Genomic DNA, 21,795 nt, shown 5'->3' with positions numbered 1-21,795 from the left:
AATTGCATACATGTATTTGGAAAGTTGTATCGTTCAATTTGTTTTGCAAACTGCTCGAAACAACAATCTACGAATTTGCACTTAAGTTTAGTTACTAGTTGGTTACGAGTACAGACGTGTGAACGCTCGCCACTGCAAAAGATAGGCCCAGTTGCGTTCGTAGGTATCAATCAGAATTTACTCTATGTGATAATTCTGCTATAAATCACCGTTTTACAGAACTGTTGTGGGGACAGTTTGTGATTTCGGTCTTTTAGAAGTCATAATGCTCCATCTGAACAGTGTCATGCATCTCACATCGTAACTCATTGGGAGGGCGCTGTATACATTATTGTTCTTCTTCCGCTCAGCTGTGTATTTTCATGTTTGTATATCATGTATAGCGATAGCGTAACAGGCATTCGACTCAATGCAAGCAAACCGTCACTGATGCAACTAGTATAAATAATTATGTAATAATTATTCTATTGCATCAGTGACGATTTGGCGGTTTGCCTGCAACGAGTCGAAAGCCAGTGGCGTAGGCCTAAACCAAATTTTCTACGAATAAAAACCTTGCGTATCTACACACGTCTATGGTGCGTCTGGGCGCAGAGCGGAATTTTACTTAGAAAACAGGCGACTGTGAGTTAAGTGTAAACTTCACGTCGTTGTGGGCGATGACAAGCATCCCCCAATCATATGATAATGCTGTCATTGACCAAAGTTGATGTTAGTTGTTACATTGAAGTTTAAGAAAATTTGCTGCACACATGATAGGGAAATACTTAATGAAATTCGACGGCCCATCCGACTATTTTTAGAGGGGTGGCGGCCCATGTGCGTACATGGCTTTCACATACCCAGTTTAATTTCTCCAAATTACATCTTCATCCCTAAAAATTACCACCTAATAATTTTAGTGTGAAGGGCAAACTTATGACACCCCCCCCCCCCCCCTGCCCAGCATAGACGTTGTGTGATTTTGTTGTCTTCGGCTATGTTTTCTCTTTAGGTCCAATCAAGCTATGAAAACTGAAGGGTGAAAGTGGTGCGGTGTGACGTTAAAAGAATGAGAACAGTTAGTGCTTCGCTGTGTAAAAAGCTAAGAGAGCTACATCACAGAAGTCTTGGAATATTATGCATATCCAAGTCTACATCTTGCTGTAGTGACATTAACCAGTGGAGAAACTGCCAAATCATCCACAAGTACTGTACTGAAATCCATAACATGGAAAAATGCAACGTAATTCCAATGGAAGGTAAAGACATGGAGAACGGTAGCAAGACAATTGAGAACTGCGGTGATGGTTTTCATGTGTCTGATCATGTCCCTGATGAGATGACATTGAAGAAAAATGACCCTGAGGATAGTCAAGGTCAAGGTGATTGCAACCTTCACAGAGGGAAAGTGTTTGTTGGGAACATCAGTTTCAGGGTGAGTTAATTTTAAAAATGCTCGCAGCATTTATGCGTTCTGAATCAGTATTTGAGTTTTAAATACATTGAAGTTATGTGTGAAATAATGTCTTAAAAATCCAGCTGATGGGTCAAAGACAAACACAGCACTTTCTTTTACCACACATCGTACTTGTCCAATAGGTCAAACCTGAAATTCAAACGGTCCTCAGTACAAACAAACCCACGTGCGCAAACGTGCCTAGAAGTACGTGTATTTCCGTACGCGTTTGTACACATGTGCGTTTATTTGTACCACCATCACATGATCTCTTGGGCGTACTGTGTATGTAGAACACAGCGCATGCTTTTTATTCTGGAGTAGAACCATCGTTTGATTACTTTTTCAAACTCTGCTGAATGTGACTTGTAAGTAAGTTTCAAATTTCACGCCAGCTTTCATTTTCAATAGAAAACACCGCAGCTTGCAAATATACACAGTGTGATGTCATCTTTATTGAACTAGTTCACAGTTTGGTTATGTAAAGTTGATACTCGCTTAACCCGATTGAGAATGGACCGACTGCAAGCAAAAGTGTAATGTGCAACCAAACCAGCATTGTTCCTATCGTATGATTCTAATTTCTAGTCAGTGTTGCGAATTTCAATTTAATGACACTGTTTAAAGTGCAATCTGTCAACCTCAATTGTTACGGTTGATACAAATTGTTGATGCTGAACTGAACACTGAGTTCAGGCTTCGCTGCATTACATTTCAATATTACTTTTGTCAGACGGTTCTGTTTCCATTTCTGTTAAATGAAAGGTGCCCAAAGACAAAACAGATTACAACTGTATGTAAGATTAGACCCACGATTCTTCAGGTTCAGTCTGCACACATTTTACAACGGTATTATTGTTCTTTCCACAGGTCAGACGACATCGATTGTGGGGTTTCTTTGAAAAATTTGGCAAAGTGGACAGTATGTACCTAGCAAGGGACAACGCAAGGAAGGGAGGAGCTCACAAGGGGTAAGTGAAAGGCTGAGGCAATGCAGCATGGATGAAAAATTCAAGAAAATCATGGCAATTCTGAGAGAATTTGACCAACACTCTCAACATTGAGCGTTTGCAAAATACATGGTGGTTCTTTAGGTATCTTACAATTTGTGTAAATGAGGCTTTTGAGATGTGCCTTCCGGGGTGAAAGGGTTTGGGGGATGGACTGAGATCTTGTGATGAGAAGGATTAAAGGTCACCTAATGTAAGCAAATAAAGAGATGATTACAAAAAGCACAAATTCATCCGCAAAATACAAAGGCAACACGCTTGTACAAGGAGAGAGAAATAGTTGACTCAGTTGAAATATCTCTGCTTTACTTTAATAAGTTTTTCCCCCAATTTCACTTGAACCATTGGCCACATAAATAAAACTGTGCTCAGTGTAAATGTTTAAGATTACTGTAAAGAATATTTCTTGTGCAAACCATTAATTTTTCCAAAGTAACATTAAAGGCATGAAGCCGTAATATATAACAGTGTTTCATCTAGGATTGCATCAACAGGGGGGATTTTCCCCTTTACCAGAAATAAAGGGGGAATTTCAGCAGTTCATGTGTTCTACTTGTATCTCTAAGGTGTGACTGGCACCCTTTCATGAGGGTTTGAGGGTGGGGGGCTGGTCCCCTGTAACAAATACAAGGGGTGCCAACATGACAACAGAGGGGGAATACCCCCATCCCCCTCTCTAGATAAAACACCGCCGTAATATAATTTTGCTAATGTTGTCTTTTGTTGCAGTTACGGTTTTGTAACGTTCAAGCGTGAACAAGATGCTACAAAGGTCTTAAATGCTGCAGATGAAGAATTGGTGTTAGATAATAGGTAGTAAACAAACCTCCTTAAACATCTGACTTAAAGAAAGTTCTATATAGGAGATTGCAGTGTTCTTCCTTCAGCTTAGTTGCAGAATTTTGACAGCTCATACATTTGCTAGAACTGATATCAGACGTTGTGTGTCAAGTACAATGAGCCACCAGTGTTGAGTCTTGTGTTTACCTTTTGTTTTTACCAGGCAGCTGAGAGTGGCACCAGTTGAGAGAAAGCAGTTACCAAAAGTGTCTTTGCCAATGCGGCTAGTCACAGCCAGTGTTGTGAGTATGACAGCTCTTGTTTAAATTCCCCTCTCAGTGAGTAAAAGAAACCGGTGCTCTTTTATATTACACTAGAGTATAGAAACAATTTTCACCTCATGTTTTGTTGTTACCACCATCTCGAGTTTCACCTTGGACCAACAAAGTTAAGTAGTCGCAAGGAAATTTAGTTTTTAACTCTGAAGAAAAGCACTGAAATGTAAAAATTTGTGTTGGTTCCATTGATGAAAAAATGCTCAGACAAATATGCCTAATGGAAACATAACATAGTGTGATAGAATTACTGCTTGTAAAAGCCATGGAGTTTGATTTGTGGGTTTACATTAAAATAGACTGAAAGTTTTATATTGGAATTTTTTTTTAGCCAGTTACTTGCTTTACCAGAATGCCAAACTCCCCATTGCATAAATGATTTTTGACCACTCAATAGTACAGAAATCTGGAGGTATGTAGCCAAAGTTAATTTTGGCTACATTATATGTTGTAGTAAGTATATATTTCATGAAAAAGGTTAAGTTATGTGTTATATTGGGGAATTCACTGTAGTTCTGTACCTTTTTCTACACTAGCATGTTGACAAATTAAACTGTCTAAAGCATCAGTTGGTTGTAGAGGTAGCACCAAAGAGTTGGTAATTAGTTTGGCTGCGTTTTAGTGCACAAACAATTTTGATTATAGCAGTAGCAAACAGTGCATCAAAGTATGAAGTTGTTTATGTACACAAGCTACCATCAACAACAACACCATTTGAATTGAAGTATAGAATGACGAGATTTTTATTCCACAGAGTGAAGCTGAAAAGTCTGAGTTGAGCACAGCAGCGGACAAATCAGATGATAAGCTTGCACGTCACAAACTTCAACATGATGTTGATGTTGGAAAAGCTGGTGCCATGTCCAGAGACAACACACCTGAGGTGGTGACATCAGCCGCAGCCCTGGAAAACCTCAATCTGGAAGAGGAGTCAGCGCCCGGGAATGGATTGATAATGATCCTTAATGCTGATATCCTGTTGAACATCTTCAGTTATCTTAGTATCAAAGATCGCATCATTATTGAAAGAGGTATTGCACAGTTTAGTTTTTTGTGGCCAAAATTTTGTCCAGACCCTCCAAGAATCGTGTGACATGCACTCGTCAATACTTTCAACAGTCATATAGATATCTGATACCATAACAGTGCAGTTGGCAAGGATTTGCACATGGCTTTAGTTTTTTGCTCGATGTCAAGTCAGTCAAGTAGCAAGTTCAAAGAGACATGGTGGCACTGAGTACAGAACACAATCTTGGAAACATTGATTCAAATTTGTCCAGAACTTGTTAATTTGAAAGTTTTGAAAATATTTTGTAATTTTCAAAGTATGAATACTATTACATTGCAATTTTACCAGGACTATTTACCCAAAAAACTTTCTGGACTTGCAAAATTTATCATATGTATCACATTTATTGAGCCTCAGACCAAAATAAATTGATTCAGTGTTTGTGAGAATAACATTGTTAACTTTTTTACAGCTATTCTTGTAAATCCTGTAATTATACATATTTTTACTCAATTTATTCACCAGTTTGCAAAAGATGGAGGCTTGTAGTACTCAGAAGTTGGCAATCCCTAGAGTCTCTCAGTTTTGAAAATCTGTTTGGAGGATTTACACACCTTGGAGGTAAGTCTGGCTTCTTACACACCCTCTGTTCTTTCCCCAATCACAGGTCTATAACCATAACATTGAAAACACTAGAATTTAAACCAAAGTTCACATGAAGTATACTGGGCCCGTCCCACTTCCTGGTTGTAATGCGTGTCAAGGGGTGCCATATGTGTAGTTGTACCTCCTCGAAAAATGTTGATTTATAATATTGCTCATGTGTTAATTTATATCTGTATACTTGAAAACAAAACCTTTGCGAAGGTATTTGAATTTGAAGTGCGCCAAAATCAAAGTGCAGTGAAGGCTGGGATCAACCTTTCAGAGTCTTTAAAGGTTTTGAGAAACCCTGGCAAAGTCAAAAGAAAAATTATGAGCACTTTAAATTTATATTCAAGGTACTCCAAAAGTAATTTTGTGTCATTATTATACGTTGGACATCTTCAAACTGTGACTTGATCACAAGCTGCTTTCCAATTGATATGTTAGTTATTATGAGATTAGTTTGTGTGCTGTATCACTTGACCTAAACATCACTAGGGCTGCTTATGGTAATACTTTGTACAGGGTAAAGCCAGTGCTAGTAATTTGTGGATTTGCGATATAATGTATGGTAGAGGAGAATTTACTCAGTTGTTGAATATGGCTGTGCGTTAATTCTTACCTCGAAACTCTTTCTGTAGCGCTGACCGATTATATCTTTAGCTCGGTGCTAAAACGTGGTTGTCAAGAACTCAGATCACTAGATCTGTCTGCCTCACCACACTTTTTGACTGACTGGTCCATTAACAAGATAGGTAAGACTTTGAAATAGAAGAAATCAGTAAGATTGATATATCTTTCATGAAAGAAAGCAATATTTCATTACTTTGTTACCTGGAAAAAGTATTCAAAATGCCTTTTAGAGGTGGGCTTTAACATTAAAATCAGTAGTTATGGGTTACCCAATCTTATATCAGGTTTTAAGACTTCTTATATTAGACTTAAAAGTTAAGCAGTGTCCTTAGAAAAGTGGAAAGATGAGGTCATGTTAATGCTTCCTGCTTTCAATGACATGGTCACTGACTTGGTACCAGAAAATCTGCTCAACTTGCCTACAGATTTTTACATAGAATGAGACATCAGCTTCTCTGCAGGTTTTAATGTGTGCTAGACACTGCATTTGATAATGGTGTGATCAGTTGTGAAAATCAAAAGTTCCATTAATTGGTATCAAAGTTTATAAGTCTTGAAAGTTTACACCCAATAGCATTTAATACTTATAATTAGTTAAAGTAGATTTTTTTCTAGATTATGACGAATAAAAACATCAGTTGTTGGAGAATTATTAATGATGTTTAGATCCACTGGCATTTTCATTCTACATAATGTGATTTTAATCTCTTTTATTTGTATTTGCACAACTGCACCATTATCACTCCTTTTATAAGGCATTTTGTACAACCATAAAATTGTTTTCTAGTGAGATACATTGGTACAATTCAAGAGATTCACTTCAAATATTTAATTTCTATCAGTTTTTAGTTATTATAGACTATAGTCTATAGAAGCTATGGGATGGGTATCCGTCCGGCGTCAGTATGTATGTATGTATGTATGTATCTATGTATGTATCTATTTATACTATGTATCTATGTATGTCCATTTTTGAGGATGTCCGTCCACTCAAATATCTTGAGAACCACAGTATACTTACAGATTTGATAATTGTTGTGTACCGGTAGATGCAAAATATGATTATGAGAAACTATCTTTGTTTGCACAACTTTCTACAGGCAAGAGATGCAGAAATCTCCTTCAGTTGAATCTCTCAGGTGTCAAGATCAACAACTTTGACTTGAGAACGCTAGCCTCACAGTGCACCAAATTACAGGTAACATTTATTTATGTAAGTCTTTTCTTTGGGCCTCGCTCACTTCATTGCCACCAGAGCCAGATGAGAAATTGCATGTTCAAGGTCACATTCTCTTTTTGAGATTGCAGCAATGAATCTGCCATTCCAGTGGTTATGTAAACCCATGAATGCCACTTAACTGGTTGATTAATAATGTATTTAAGATACCATGTACCTTGAAAAAAGGTCGCAGAATGTCACTGAAACTTTTTTCAAGGAAATTCGGAATCACTTTCTTTCGCTGTCAGGAATAAAACGGGGGGGGGGGGGGGGGGGGGGGGGGTGATATAGCACAAAGTTTCGGATTAGAGAAATAAATTCTCCGAAATGTGCTGAAATTTGAATTCAAATTGACTATTATACCCAATGTTAACTTTTACAGGGAATAATTAAATATTCAGTTTTCACTATTGCAGCTTAAGATAGTGAAAGTATCATTTACTATGCAGTCAACAAGATGAGTCAACAAGAGGAGTATGAGAAAAGTATTGTAAGAATTTGAGAATAGGAAAAACACTCCCTGAGGTGCAGTCTACCTTAATAATACCCTCTGCATGATACAGGAGCATGGCTTGACGTTTGTAGTGGTCTCATGGGCTTACAGTTCAATGAAAGGAGCTGGGTACAACCACTGAAATACAAAGTAGCTAGATCATTTGCTCACTCTAGGCCCTTCTAATCAGAAACCTGCAGAATCATTTAATGAGTTGTCTTCTGTTATTGTGTTAGTCCAGGCAATGTTTACATTTCTCAACAGTAATTCAGTGTAAGTATGTCACAAACAAAACTACTTTACTTTTTTAAGAGCGTTTTCGAATCCAAGCTATTAATGTCATATCAGATCATGTGAATATGTGTATTCTGTGTTGTCTTTTGTAGGTGGTTAAACTCTCTCGGTGTTTTGATGTTGGAGAGAAAGGGTAGGTACACAGACATGTTGTTGTGTATGGTAAATTTAAAAGTTTATTGTTTACCCATGGACTTTCATCAACACATTTTTAGGAAAATGTAATAGCGCCCTCTGTTGACTGGCTAGAAATTCACCACTGGTTCACTATTGGCAAGTAAAGTGACATGTTGGCTAGTACGTATGTACCAACTTGAGTCCGTTGTAGGGCCAGACTAAAGCCGTAACTTTTGATGATTTTTTCACAACGTTTGTTTTTAATGTGAACCACAGTTTCTTGTTCTTCTCCCAAAAGTATGTTATGATGGACAGTGCTCAGCATGTCGGTTTAGCCTGTACGTGAGTAAATTACATCATTATCATTGGCAACAGAATTCTAGTTTGGACTAGTGAATTCAAATTTAAACATTAATAGTGCATTTTGCACATATCGATACTGTGTTGAAAAGCTAAATAGCTGGTGTTTCATATGCTGTGGGAAGTATAACAAGAGGGTGCCATTGACATACAAAACAAAATGGTGAAAAATCATCAAAAGTTAATACAGCTGTTCCCGGCCTAGACTATTTCCATAATCTAAATTGGTCATTTATCAGTGATGGTGCAGAATAGAAGAATGCAGTGGATTTAGACAGTTCACTCATACCCCTTTAAATCTCAATATCTGACTCAGAGACACTTTATCAATGCATTATCATTCAGGGGTGAGCAATGTGATATCGGAGGGAGAGGGCCTGTCAATATTACACTTTTTATCCATAATTGCCATTGCAAGTACTGTAGGTATTTATTCTAAAAAGGGTACAGCTAGTTTATATTTTCTAGCAGTTTTTTTTTAAGTCCTATATGTAGAATGAATTATGAAACATTTCCTGAAAGTAGGCTGTTTATCAGCTTTGTCAATGGATCGAGTTTCAATGGGAAACAATGTGAGGACTTCTCACTTCTCAATGGAAGACAAAGGACCAGCACTGTCAGCTTTCAATGCCAACAGGTATGCAAGAATCAGGAACTTTGAGCTGTAACTGCTAAGGGAATTTGCTCACCAATGCTGGTCTATCATGATGTCAGCTCGAGTGACCACTGAAGCCAATATGTGCCAGCTAAAGTTCGTTGAATTAATGAATCACAGCAATTTCATATAGCCATCCCACTAGTAGAATTATTTTTTTCTGCTATATACTGCAAAGGCAAAAAATTTGTTTCATATATCGTTCCCCCCCCCCCCCCCACCAATTATCAAAGTGGACTCCCCTTACGTAAACTTCCGTTTTAGTAGGAATAGGAAGAAATCTCAAGTTGCGATATGGTAGATCAACTAACTTGACACTTACATGTGTGTGTGTGTATTGAAAAAGCAACACCTGGGACTCGTCATTCTGCACATTTACATATTCTGAGTACCAATAATGTAATCACATCTACACATTTACTGACATCTGTTTCAAATAGATGTTCTTTCAATGACTTTTCTCCTTGGGTTTTTGGACATTAAGGCAAGTACATATGTATACATGTTGTCATCCATGTTTGCCTAGAGTTTGTCTGAACATCACATGTACTACCGGTACATGTGTGAGTGTTGATTCACTCAGGGATCAGCTCTTTGCAAGTATGGTATTTAGATACGAGGTTGGATCTAGGGCTGAAATTAGGCAATATTTATAAAAGGAAATATTCCCTTTCTGGCATACATCAGCTGTTACCAAATGGACTTCCTGGCTGTTGACGGTATGCCATTTAACTTATATCATGTTTCTAGATCATGTCTCACAAAAGGAACAATTATTAACTGAAGTGAAAGGAAGTTTGATGACAAACATTGTAAAGTTGCCAACAATCTGAAATTGTGCGATAACACTGACAATCCCAGGTTTGCTTCCTGGCATTTGATACTCCTGTATTATCTAATGCCTGCAAGCAGCAGATTATCATTTTTATGTCAACACAGTGGTATTTTTTTTTGTTTATTTGCTTACAGGGTTTGGTGGCTGTTCAAACACTGTACTTGTCTGAAAACATACGAATAACGGGACAGGTACAGTAAATATTTTATCATGGAAACACAAATGTCCCTGATAATGGCTTCCTCACTACCTGCTCAGGAATTGTAGGCAAGAATTAGAGTAACCCTTTGAGCGCCAAAGTCAATTTTTGTTGCCTTTATAAAATATACCACAGTCAAGTTTTTGCAGATTTTTACCAAATTTTGATAAAAACTGTAGTCCATGAAATGTAATGTCTATTTGGTCAAAATTATCAAAAATATAAAGAAAAATTACTAAAAGTAGGACAAATGGTACACTAAAATTTTGGTGGGAAAAATTACAGCACCCAAAGGGTTAAGGTAGTATGCGCTTGAAAGTGAGAGACTAAACTATTGCTCAAACTTTCCTCAAGGAATGTATAGGTGCTTTTAAAAAACAGTAGTGAAAACAATGACTCAGTTCTTTTGCTCAACCCTTTGAGGGCCAAAGTCAATTTTGTCGCCTTTATGAAATCTACCCCAGTCAATTTTTTCAGATTTTTTGATAAAAAACGTTAGCAAATGAAATATGATGTCCATTTTGTCCAAAGTTAATAAAAAACTCACAGAAAAATTCATAAAAATTGGTAAAATCTCGCACTAAAATTTGGTGGGAAAAATTACAGCACTTGAAGGGTTAAATTTGAGTGTGATACATTTTTCCCTCATATTGTATAATTGCTTTGACAGTGTTTTCACATCCTGAACTCGAACTGCAAGACGGTGGTTCTGAAAGGCTGTACCAAATTTGGTGAGGTCGGAGTGCAGCAGCTTGCAGTAAAATGTCAGAAATTGACACATCTTGACATCAGTAACTGTTCCACAATCACCAGTGCAGCAGTCAATATGATCACCAAGGTACTGTATGTATGATCCCTGCAGGCCCTGAACTTTGGAATTTTCCAACTCATTAGCATATTTACGCTGCGGATCTTGATGGATGTCACAGGAAGACATTGCATCCATAGTACTGGACAGTGTTATATTGTACAAACAATTTTTATCGTACATGTCTTCAAAACCAGAATCTGAGAATTCATAGGCCTTTTAGAAATTATACACTTATTTCCTGTCATGGATATTTCATTTCCAACATTGCACATCCCTGGCTCCCAATTTGTCACATAAAAAAAAGACGCACCGGTACATCATGTTAGCTTTTTACAAATTCTTATGTCCTTTCACTTGTATGTATACAAAATGAAAATTTACCTGGATGATATCCATATTGTGTTTAAAAATGACTTAACATAATTCAGTTCAATCTTTCTAATGCTCCTTGTTAAATTGAAATATTTCAGAATTAAAACAAATCAAAAATAAAAGGCAAAAACCATTAACATATTCTCAACAACTTTTTTTTCTAGAATTGCAAAGATTTGAAAACGTTGTTGATGTCCGGTTTCTATAAAGAAGGTAAGAGGAAAATAAATCGTATGATGTACTCCTTGTTCGTAAGCTGGATTATGCAAAATTGGTTTGGGTCATGCATCTGTCTTCTATTCTTTCTATAGCTCTGTCTTTGCGTCTATGTCTATCTCTGTGTCTATCTATTTTGCAGCATGACATATCACAGTATGTATTCTTTACTGTGATCAATAATGCTGAGGATACTCATTGATAATAGTGTTAACCCTTTGAATGCTCCAATTTTTCCCATCAAAATTTTAGTGCAAAATTTACTAATTTTTATGAATTTTTGTGGGTTTTTTTTTGATAATTTGGACCAAATAGACATAATATTTCATTGGCTACAGATTTTCATCAAAATTTCGTCAAAAATCTGGGGGAAAATGACTCTTGTATATTTTATGAAGGTGACTAAAATTGACTTTGGTGCTCAAAGGGTTAATATTACCGTAGGTGGTTTTGGGGGCAAGGAAGAGATGGTAATACTTATTGTTGGAAAACATGTTTAAAAATGTGTCCAGTTCCAATTAAATAGACAAAACTTTATTTATTTGCAAATTTATTGTATTATATGGTAAGATGTGAGAAATTGGAGGTCAAAAGTACTAAATTCAAATTGTTGATAGCCAGAAAAGAAATGACTTATTAAATCAAACATTACCAGTGCTAAACTTGAAGCAGTGTAATCTACAACTTTAGTGTCAATAATTTATACCACAGTTTCAACCACATTAAGTATTGCAATGGTAACTCCCTATAGAGAAAGGATTGTTTCTATATAATTATTAATAAAAAAATTGGAAATTCTATCTCTGGTATCACTGTTCTTTATGTATACTTTTTGATCACTTGACAGAGTTGCATAAAACTGCATGCCAGCTGAACAATATTTTAAGATAGTTTGCACTTCGCAACTGATTGACTTTTAACTTTTTCTCAAACTTTCCGTAAAGAAACTTTTACCGGTTGCCTTTTGAAATGTAGAATCAAAATTAGGGTCACCATGGGTCGCCATGCAAAATTTGGAACCCAACATTTACCGACTCTTGAAATTCAAAATGGCTGCCAGATGATCCCTGTGCTAACTCTATGGGGAAAAATTAAATTTAGTGTACTTAATTTGACAGTCATCACTCATGATATTCATTGCTAGGTGGCAATGTGAAAATGCAAACTATGACGTGATCAGATACTCCGCGACACTCATTTCACAGCAGCTGATGCCATCTAGCTGATGGGAATTGTCTGAATTGACTTTCAGTTTTACGACTGTCTAAGGAATTAAAATGCATGATGGGGCATATGGTCAGTGGATTATCATTACAATCCGTGCCACATGTGCTGTCTTTTAAGCAGATTAGTGTTTATTACAAAGGATTCCGGGGAAGGAACATTTATGGATTTATGTGCCCCATAGAAAAACTTGCAGAATCAAATGACGTGCAATTCTGTAGAATTAGTTGTTATTGTGTGCCTTTAACTTTACAGTTGATGTCTCAATAGACCTATAACTTATTCTGAATGATTGAAGTTTAATAGCCTGTATGCGCTCCCACAATTGTATTCATGTACAGATTCGTGCCAGTCACAGAATTAGCCGGAATTAATTTTTAATTTTTGCTCCCTCAGTCGATGCCGTTTCACTTGCTGCAATAGGCCAGCTTCATGGACTAGAGACTCTGAAATTATCAGACAACCATGTCACCAATGACAGTGTGCTGGTTGCTGTCAGCAGAGGATCTAAAAAGTTGAGGTGAGTTGCAATGAAGCAAATTAAATGTAGCGTAATAATTGATGATTTTAGGCTATTTGGCAAGACCAAAAAAAATCTGCAACCATGATAAACTGCAGTGTAGTGCAATTTTAAATTAGTACTAAATCAGGTGTATGGATGTATATTTATTCATTTATAAAAGTAGAATGCGCCTGAGTGGCAGATATTTTGACTCACAATCTTTCACAGTACATTTTTGGTCTAGTACCACTTAAAGGCGCTCATGAGTAACTTGAGTTGTCACCAGGCATATTTTTTGTGAAAACCAAAAACTTTAATTTTACCCATAGAATTAACACAGGGGTGGCCGCCATTTTGAGTGTCAGTGTCAGAAAATATAGGGTACAGTAATTTGTTTCTCTAGCACCAAATTTACCATGGTGACCCGTGATTTTCAATCTCCATGTCGAAATTAAACGATTTATAGTGCCCTAATGGAAGGTTTGAGCAAAGGGTTAAGTCTTCCAATTTTTAGGAGCATTAGTACTTTAAAGGCATCCAGTAGGATGTGACCCAGTGGACAAGCAGCAGCAGTTGATGATTTGAATACTGCTGTCAGTCATTGAAAGTATTTTGCATCTACTGTTTATCATTGAAATCCAATCAAAACATGTCCACTCTGGGTTTGCAAATTGTGATAGATAGTGTAATAAAATAGTTTTTATCTGATCCATTAGAATGCATACAGCGCTTCAACACTGGCAAATGTACATATCATTGAGTGCATCATAAAATCACAAGAAATTGATTATGCCTCTGACATAGCTATCTGATGTGAATTTAAATTAATATGTAGATTGATTTTGTGGTTGTAGAGCTCACAAAAATTACAAGGGATGTATTTTTTGTGGGAAGAAACTTTTAAACTTGTCTGCATAATTTTTCCATGACCAAAACTCTGTTTGAATGACATGGTATTTCCCAGATCCTTGGATGTTGAAAGATGCTTTGAAGGTGTAACAGACATTGGTATTGAAAGTCTATCAGGATGCCCCGCACTGCAACACCTAAACATCAGCTATCTTGACAAAGTAAGTACTATAGGTGTTTTGGGTCAGCTTTAGTCAATTTCATCAACGGAATGTCGATTCACGTAAATTTGTTAAATCGGGCAAAACAAAAACGTTGATATTTTTATTCATTTTCCTGAAGTGTGTGTAAGTTGAATTACAAAGTGTATCTATTAGGTTTGTTGGTACCACAACACAATGGTCGATTTACAATGTTATCATCGGCATATAATGCCAGGCATGACGTAAATTCATTTGTCAACAATCCATCCGATGTTACACACAATATATTGTGTACTTACATGTACAAGCAGTTAAGACTATAATTAAATTTTGACATAATTTTATTAGCACAACAAGAAAAGTACAATTTCAAAAGCACAACAAGAATATTTGAAAAGATATCAAATGTGTCAGATAATGGAGCCTTAATTTTCATGTGGTGGTTTTCAGGTGGGGGACAGCAGCCTGCAGAGACTGGCTATAGAGGGACAGCTGAGAAATGTCGTAGCCAGGGCCTGTCTTGAAATCACAGATGACAGTGAGTGTGTATTAATTCAGTGTTAAGTAGTCTGTTGAAGAATTTGTGAAGACAAGAATATTGTACATCTCAGACGTTTTTCAGCATTCAAAAATTAAACTGCATTGCAATATATGTATCCTAGCCTCACAGAAATTTTGACATTTCATGTACTGAATGAAAAAATTTGAACTGTTTGTGCAAGGTGGTACACATCTCAAAACGGGTTTTAAACTTTTGCTCAAACTATTCTCAAAGAGACTCAGCAATCAAGAATATAAAACCAGGTCACCGTGCAAATTTTTGTTGATGATGAATAAAGTTGACAAAAATTAACCAATAGGGCCGAACAAAAATAATTGTGCTGTTCTTATAACCAAACCTACCCTATTTTTCACCTGTCGACCTAAACTTTTTAGAGCTTCGCAAACATGGAATTTAAAAACAAGAAGGAAAAACCCTGTAAAATTACGCGTTCATTATTTGGCATTTGATTTTTGCTTGAACGAGGATGTCTTTTATGTGGTTTTTTTTCATTTTATATGTATGATACATTTTTCTGGAAATGTTGTGGCCAGTGTTTGACCTGCACCCAGAACCCCTTAAACATGCATATTTAAAAATAAAAATATTTTGGAAAAAAAGTTCCTGTCGACCTACCTACCCTATTTTTGAAAACCATGTTATCAGAACAGCACAATTATTTTTTTTGGCCTAATCAATAATAAAAAACCAGGTCAATGTGCAAATTTTTGGTGGTGATGAAACAAGTTAACTAAAATTAACCAATAATAGAAATTCAAAATAGCAACTTTACTATGTGTTACCTCTATAGCCTCAGAAGTTCAATTTTGAATTTAGCAAGACTGAAGATAAGTGGACACAAAGAAATTTGATTAACTTATTAGTAACCTAGGGTGCTCACTATGAATTATTCAGAGCCTCCCCAAGAAAGTCCCTTTACATTTGCAACCAGAGGCATGTCCACTACTGACTCACTCATCACTTCAATTTTCGCAAAAAGGTGAAAATTCCAGTTATAATGTCTGTCATCACCGTGCAGCAGACAAGAAAAGAAATGCAAAACTTTGAGTGTCCCCCAAAAAAAATCTTCCCAAGGTGCATATTCAAGTTGACCATTTTACTTGTAATTCTCATGTAACTGATTCAATGGTCCATAAATATTTGACAGGCATGAAGATATTGGCTCTACATTGCCCTCATCTGGCGCAGTTAGACATCAGTGGGTGTGACAGGATCACCGATGAAGGAATAACAGCATTCCAGGAACAGAATGAAGACAGGAAATCTTCCTTGATAATCACTGCAGGAGGTAAACTCAAGATGGATTCTCTTTTAGTTTAGATTTGGAACTGTGTCTTTGTTAATTGTGCATCTAAAAATGTTCTTGCTTTGTCCCAACTTTGGGTTAAAGCTAGTGCAATTATTGCAGACATCAAATTAAAATCATACGTGGTTTTCAAGAAGATAATGTACATGTACTCGTTCTGCCCTGCTGCAATTCAGATAAGACTGACAGTCGCAATTAACCCTTTGAGTGCTGTAAATTTTCCCATCAAAATTTTTTGTGCAAAATTTTACCAATTTTTAATGATTTTTTTGTAATTTTTTGACAATTTTGGATCAAATTTACATTGCTTTTCATTGGCAACTGTATTTGATCAAAATTTTGGAAAAAATCTGAAAAAAATTGTCTCGGTTACGTTCTATAGGGGCGGCTTAAATTGACTTTGGCGCTCAAAGGGTTAATGTTACAGTTATACTGTGCATAACTGGTATACCTGTGCCCTTGAAGTATCAAAAGAAATATTTCCAAATAGATTCAATCCTGTTAATAGCCTGATGGTGTGAAATTGAAAAAAAAATTCTATTCTAGGATTGTTCAGAAAAGCTAGCGTGGCAATCAAGTGGACGTAAACATTGATCGGTGTGTAGGAATAGCACAGCCTATTGCTATTGTGGATATATACAATACCAATGGTGCAAAATAAAATATCTTTCATTTGGTACATTTTTTCAGGGACACAAGTGACCAAGGACTGCTTGGAGTTGTTCAAAAACACGAACATTGAAGTGAATTTACAGAACATGGCAGTAGCTGGAAGATATCCCAACTACGACATGATGATTGGAATGCGTAAGTCTTAAAGGACCTCATTATACAGGCAGATCATTTATCAGCTTTGCCTGAAAGCAAATTGGCCAACATGAGAAAAAATTCAAAGGAAAACAATTTGCCATTATATAATTGTAAATACTTGATGTCAACAACTAATGCCAGACGGGATTAGTTACTGCCAATATTGTATGGGACTTTTGTCATCCCAATTGACAAATGAATTCGATGCTCATGCAGATAAATGATTCAAAATTGCAGGCACAGACTGGAAAACAACAAAAATTAATTTTCCAGTATTTGCGTACCAGGAGAGAGGAGTGTTTCTAGAATGGCAGATCCATCACTCAGTGAAGGATGCTTTGTGCATTTCTCCAGAGGGACTGAGGACAGCAAGGACGTCCTCAATCATTGTAGCATTCGTAATCCACAATAGTCAAAGTGATAAGTTGTATTTTATATGCCATCACTCACAGCTTGGTAGAAGTTGTTGTAAATAGTAAAATAATGCACACAAAATTGTCAAAAACAAATATTTGTATTGAATTTAGAGCCTGATATTGAGTCATTGTCTACGCACCAGCTGGTACCAAAATTATTGACTGGTGGTGATTTATCTTCATGATCAAGTACAAAGAGACTTTTAAGTGATGTACCTCCCATGCGTCAGTATGTAGGAATTTGACAAAAAATCAAGAAAGGACTCTGGACAGTTGATGATACACATTTCCTAACCTGTTCACCATTAGTAACATGGATTTAGGCCAAACCATTTGGGGATGGGGGTGGATGAAAGTGTAAAAATTGCATGAGGATACAATATAATAGTCTGATAAATGTAACAATGCAGCCACTACAATATAGGTGCATTAATAGCTGCTTAATATATTTTTTATTCATGGGGTTTGAATTGCCCTGAAATTCAAAAACTTTACAGCTTTTTTCTGAAAAACAAGGAAGAAATGTGCTTGTGGTGAAACTTCAGGAGAATTGAGTTATGGTGTTTCTCTACCATCTGTGTTTGGAACGTTGCTGTACACAATAAAGTACCAACTTAATTCCAACTTGCAGCTGTTACATGCATAATGCTCTCAAAAGTGACAATATCAAATGACCTAGATAGGACTTATCACCATATCAGTGAATTTTATGTACAGATTGTCATAAGTGGTAAATGAAAAGGAGACAAAAAAAAAATGTCAAAAAAATTGTTGCACAGGTTATAGCTACGTGTCCTACTTACCGGTAGATGCTTATCAATGGTATCCACTGGAAGTCAATAATTATTTGTGCCATACCCAAACAATTGAAAAAGTTAAAATGATTGTACTCCGAAAGAGGTCTATGCATTTTTGGAAAAAAAATGTTTTAAGCACCCTTTAAAAACTAATTGTCCCTCCATTGAGCCTTTAATCCCCGTTTTCAATGGGAAGGTCCAAATCTACTTGGTGCAGGATGTTCATGTTTTGATCAAACTTCTCAATAGGACTGTAGTAAAATGTCCAAGTTGTAGAAATTATAGTTAAGCAGCAAAAGCAGTTCAAAAACTCCTCAAGTCACTATACATTTAATACTATAGAGTTTAAACAATGTACTTTTTCTTTAGCTCACATTTGGTTTTACCAATGTGAGTTTATCGTATAGGCTGAAGTCGATGGCGTCTGTATGTATGTGTGTATGTATGTATGTATGTATGTATGTATGTATGTACGTACAGTATGTCCGTCAACATCAAAAACACGCAAACCGCTGCACGTTTCAGCTTGCTATTTGGTGTGTGGATGCATCCTGGGCTGTAGATGGGATTTTGTTCAAATGAAGTCTGCATTGCCAAAATTATGCAAATGAGCTTACAAAATGTGAAAATGGTTAAGAATTAATAACTCAAGAACCGCTTTTTTGATTGCTTTGAAAATTTGTGTGCAAGTACCTTAGGTGAACCTTATACAGTTTTATGAATATTGTGAAGATGTCCTTAATTTTGTATTTTTGCTGAATTTTTTTGTGATTTTTCTCATTTTCAGTAAAAATTCTTCTTCTCTGAAAGCGCCAGCCCAATCGCTCTCAAATTTGGGTTGTCTCTTTGCAAGGGTGTTACTCTTCTAATTTGTTGAAATTATGACAAAATTGGGAAAATTACTATTTTTGTGCAATTTTGTCATTTTTGGTCAAAAAATCTTAGACAGTATTTCCTTTTTAAAACCCCTGGACAGACAGCTTTCATATTTGGTACACAGACGTACAGAGATAACAATAGTTAGATATGAGGAAATTGTCCTGAAATATAAAAAAATTGTATTTTTAAGACAATATTGTCATTTTGGTCAAGAAAACTTTATCTCAGCATTACTTGTTTGATAGTTTTGTAATTTGGTATAAAGTCCCTTGTTTGGTAGCTTTGTAATTTGGTATAAAGTCCTGAAAGATGTTATTAGATAAATTTTCTGCTCAAAGTGTTGGGAAACCCCAAAATTTGTATATTTTAGGTACTTTTCTCAGTTTGTGACCTTAAATGACCTACACCAACCCAGGATATGTTGTGAGACAATTTTGAAGGCTGTGAACATAATTTTGTCATATTTGGTACCAATTTGTAAGAAAATTTGATCCAGAAAACAAAGCTGAGGTGATTTTTTTCATTTTGGACCAATTTTTGCAACTTTTCTATGTAAGACATACAAGAACTGATGAGAAATTTGGATCCAGGATAATTCCAGATGTTGTAATCACCACCCACAGTGGAAGGCATTTCACTATCTGTAACTAACTTAAGTGCTGTTTACATTAGAATGATAACACTCATGGCATTAATTAAAAATCTCCAAGGTTTTAAATGTACTTCCTGTCATTTGGTCTTATGTAATACCAAGGGGTGGAACATTTGATATTCAGGAGGGGGTAGGTCTAGAAGATCGATGATGTAGCATTACTTTTTTACCAGATCCCTTGTGCATTTTTTGCCCACTCCCACCTTTTCTTTTTATCAAGCCTTCTCTGTTTTTTGTTGTTGACATTTGCTTACATGTATGTATTTAGGATCTGCTTCTCCCATTGCTATAGAAGTTGATATGCGTGTTCCTAAAGATGACCTCCAGTACCTAAGTTGGAGACCTTATTTGCTTTTGTCATTCTTGTTTTTCCTGGTTTAAATATTTCTCAAATGGACCAATTCAAACCGAATGTGAGCACATAGTGTCCTTGACGGTATTTTTCTTTAGCTTATCAGGAGAAACAAAGAGTTAATACACATGCACTACATTTTCAGTGTGCACCATGAAATATCTTATACATTTTACATAATATATCTGAGTCAAAACATGGGTAGGGAACTCAAATTGAGATGTTTTTTTGTTGAGACAAATTCCTACCTACACTGCCAGGTAGCTTTTCATCAAAACTGAAATGTCATGCAGTGTTGTACGACACTGCTACATCAAATCATCACTAACTAATAGTTTTACACCAAGTTATTAATTTTGCACCAAAAGATAATATTTACTGTTGTTTTTGCAGCTTCATGGAGTGATGAGGAAGAGGAAGAGGAGGAAAATGAACGCGGTAACCATGGTGATGGCATGATGTGGACAACGGACTGCGGCATGGTGGTGTGGTCTCAGAACACAGAGGATTTTTTTGAGGCTGATGACCCCAGTGACCTTGACTTGATTTCTTAAAGCTGCCCTGCATGATTTTAAGTGTTAAAGTAGTGTGGTTATTTTAAGTGCCAGTGGTATTTGTAAGTTACAGTCATACAAATACTGTAAAACACTTTGAATTAGCTGCGTACTATTTTAGCGTTTTTGGATTTTCATGCATTTGCAGGTTTTTATGATTTGGCTAAAATGACATCCAAACCATGGTCAAAATAGGGAAAAGTTTAAAATAGCAGAATCTTAAATCAGCGAATCGATAGACTTAGCTTAATTTGCTAAAAAAAGGATGCTAGCTAAAAAGACGTTTTACAGTACTAAGTTCAACATCCAAAAACGGAGACGCTATGGTAAGTGTGAGATGAAGAAACTCACGATTTTGTTCAAGTGCAAGTACATGTAGCTACCCCTCAATTACTACAACAGATTTAAAAAGTGTGTAACAGTGATTAACATCTACATGTATACATGTATACATAGCAGATGGTAAAAAAGATATCAATGGATCAGGAACAATATTGCATGAGTTTCTATCTTTAGTCTGATGAACAGGTCACTAAGATCCAATGAGTTCTTGGTAACATTCTTAGTTTGGTTTTCCATATTTTTCTATCAAAATGTAGATAGCTGTTGACACTGCCAAATAAATGTACTTTAATGAGTGGCAGGGTATACATTTATTATAAGTCTACTTTGCACCACACTACGTAATCTTTCAAAAGATTCTAGTTTTAAAGTGTGTTTCACAGAGCCCTTGACCACTGCAGTATACATGTTACACACACAGCGTACATACAGGTTTCATGAACCCCACGTTCAAAGTAAAATAGTGCTTATAATGAAGCTCTGCAAAATCGTTTGGACTTCACCAACCATTTTAAAACAGCTTCGATTATTTCAACTCCTGGATCAAAGGTCAGCTTTGGTAGAATTTCTTTGCTGCAAAAGATTTTGCAAATTTGGTCAATTTGAAGCACATAAGATTGTTATATGACTGATTAGGCAGTTACGCTAATGATAATGATCAAGCTGTGACATTATGGGGGAAGGACAGTCTTTTGGGTAATTACATGTACATGTATGTTGGTAAGCTTTTGTGTTATTTGATAAATCACCGATGTACCGTGCATTGAAATGCGTATAAAGAACAGTCAAGATAACATTTATTGAATGGCACCTAGGTCAGACAGTGGTAACATCATTGCTCACATATTCTAGATGCTAAGAAGTCAGGCTGATGAACTTGTGATGACCTTAGCTTACAGTTATGTGGGGTTCATGTACATGTATGT

At 36.2% G+C, this 21,795-nt stretch overlaps 1 protein-coding gene across 1 annotated transcript; it reads left to right on the top strand.

Annotated features, from left to right (window-relative positions):
• Positions 1 to 92: 92 nt before the first annotated feature.
• LOC139145471 (putative RNA-binding protein EEED8.10) lies at positions 93 to 21,093 on the top strand. The gene is made up of 19 exons (XM_070716669.1): positions 93 to 163; positions 995 to 1,417; positions 2,309 to 2,409; positions 3,178 to 3,261; positions 3,452 to 3,530; positions 4,318 to 4,594; positions 5,098 to 5,193; positions 5,859 to 5,972; positions 6,951 to 7,048; positions 7,949 to 7,989; positions 9,958 to 10,014; positions 10,693 to 10,860; positions 11,370 to 11,418; positions 13,042 to 13,165; positions 14,112 to 14,217; positions 14,650 to 14,737; positions 15,909 to 16,049; positions 16,758 to 16,874; positions 20,367 to 21,093. The coding sequence occupies exons 2-11, from the start codon at positions 1,052 to 1,054 to the stop codon at positions 10,004 to 10,006; spliced, it is 1,305 nt and encodes a 434-aa protein (XP_070572770.1). The 5' UTR covers positions 93 to 163; positions 995 to 1,051; the 3' UTR covers positions 10,007 to 10,014; positions 10,693 to 10,860; positions 11,370 to 11,418; positions 13,042 to 13,165; positions 14,112 to 14,217; positions 14,650 to 14,737; positions 15,909 to 16,049; positions 16,758 to 16,874; positions 20,367 to 21,093.
• The last annotated feature ends 702 nt before the right edge of the window (positions 21,094 to 21,795 follow it).

This window comes from Ptychodera flava, chromosome 12 (assembly GCF_041260155.1).
Source record: "Ptychodera flava strain L36383 chromosome 12, AS_Pfla_20210202, whole genome shotgun sequence".
Lineage (NCBI taxonomy): Eukaryota > Metazoa > Hemichordata > Enteropneusta > Ptychoderidae > Ptychodera > Ptychodera flava.
The sequence above is the reverse complement of the archived record's forward strand: the minus strand, read 5'-3'. Positions and strand labels throughout refer to the sequence as shown.

Excerpts from the sequence above, each read along its gene's own strand:
- LOC139145471 (XM_070716669.1), top strand. The coding sequence starts at position 1,052 with ATGAGAACAGTTAGTGCTTCGCTGTGTAAAAAGCTAAGAGAGCTACAT. Across the intron at positions 2,410-3,177 it reads AAGGGAGGAGCTCACAAGGG|TTACGGTTTTGTAACGTTCA; the intron begins GTAAGTGAAAGG and ends CTTTTGTTGCAG. Across the intron at positions 5,194-5,858 it reads AGGATTTACACACCTTGGAG|CGCTGACCGATTATATCTTT; the intron begins GTAAGTCTGGCT and ends CTCTTTCTGTAG.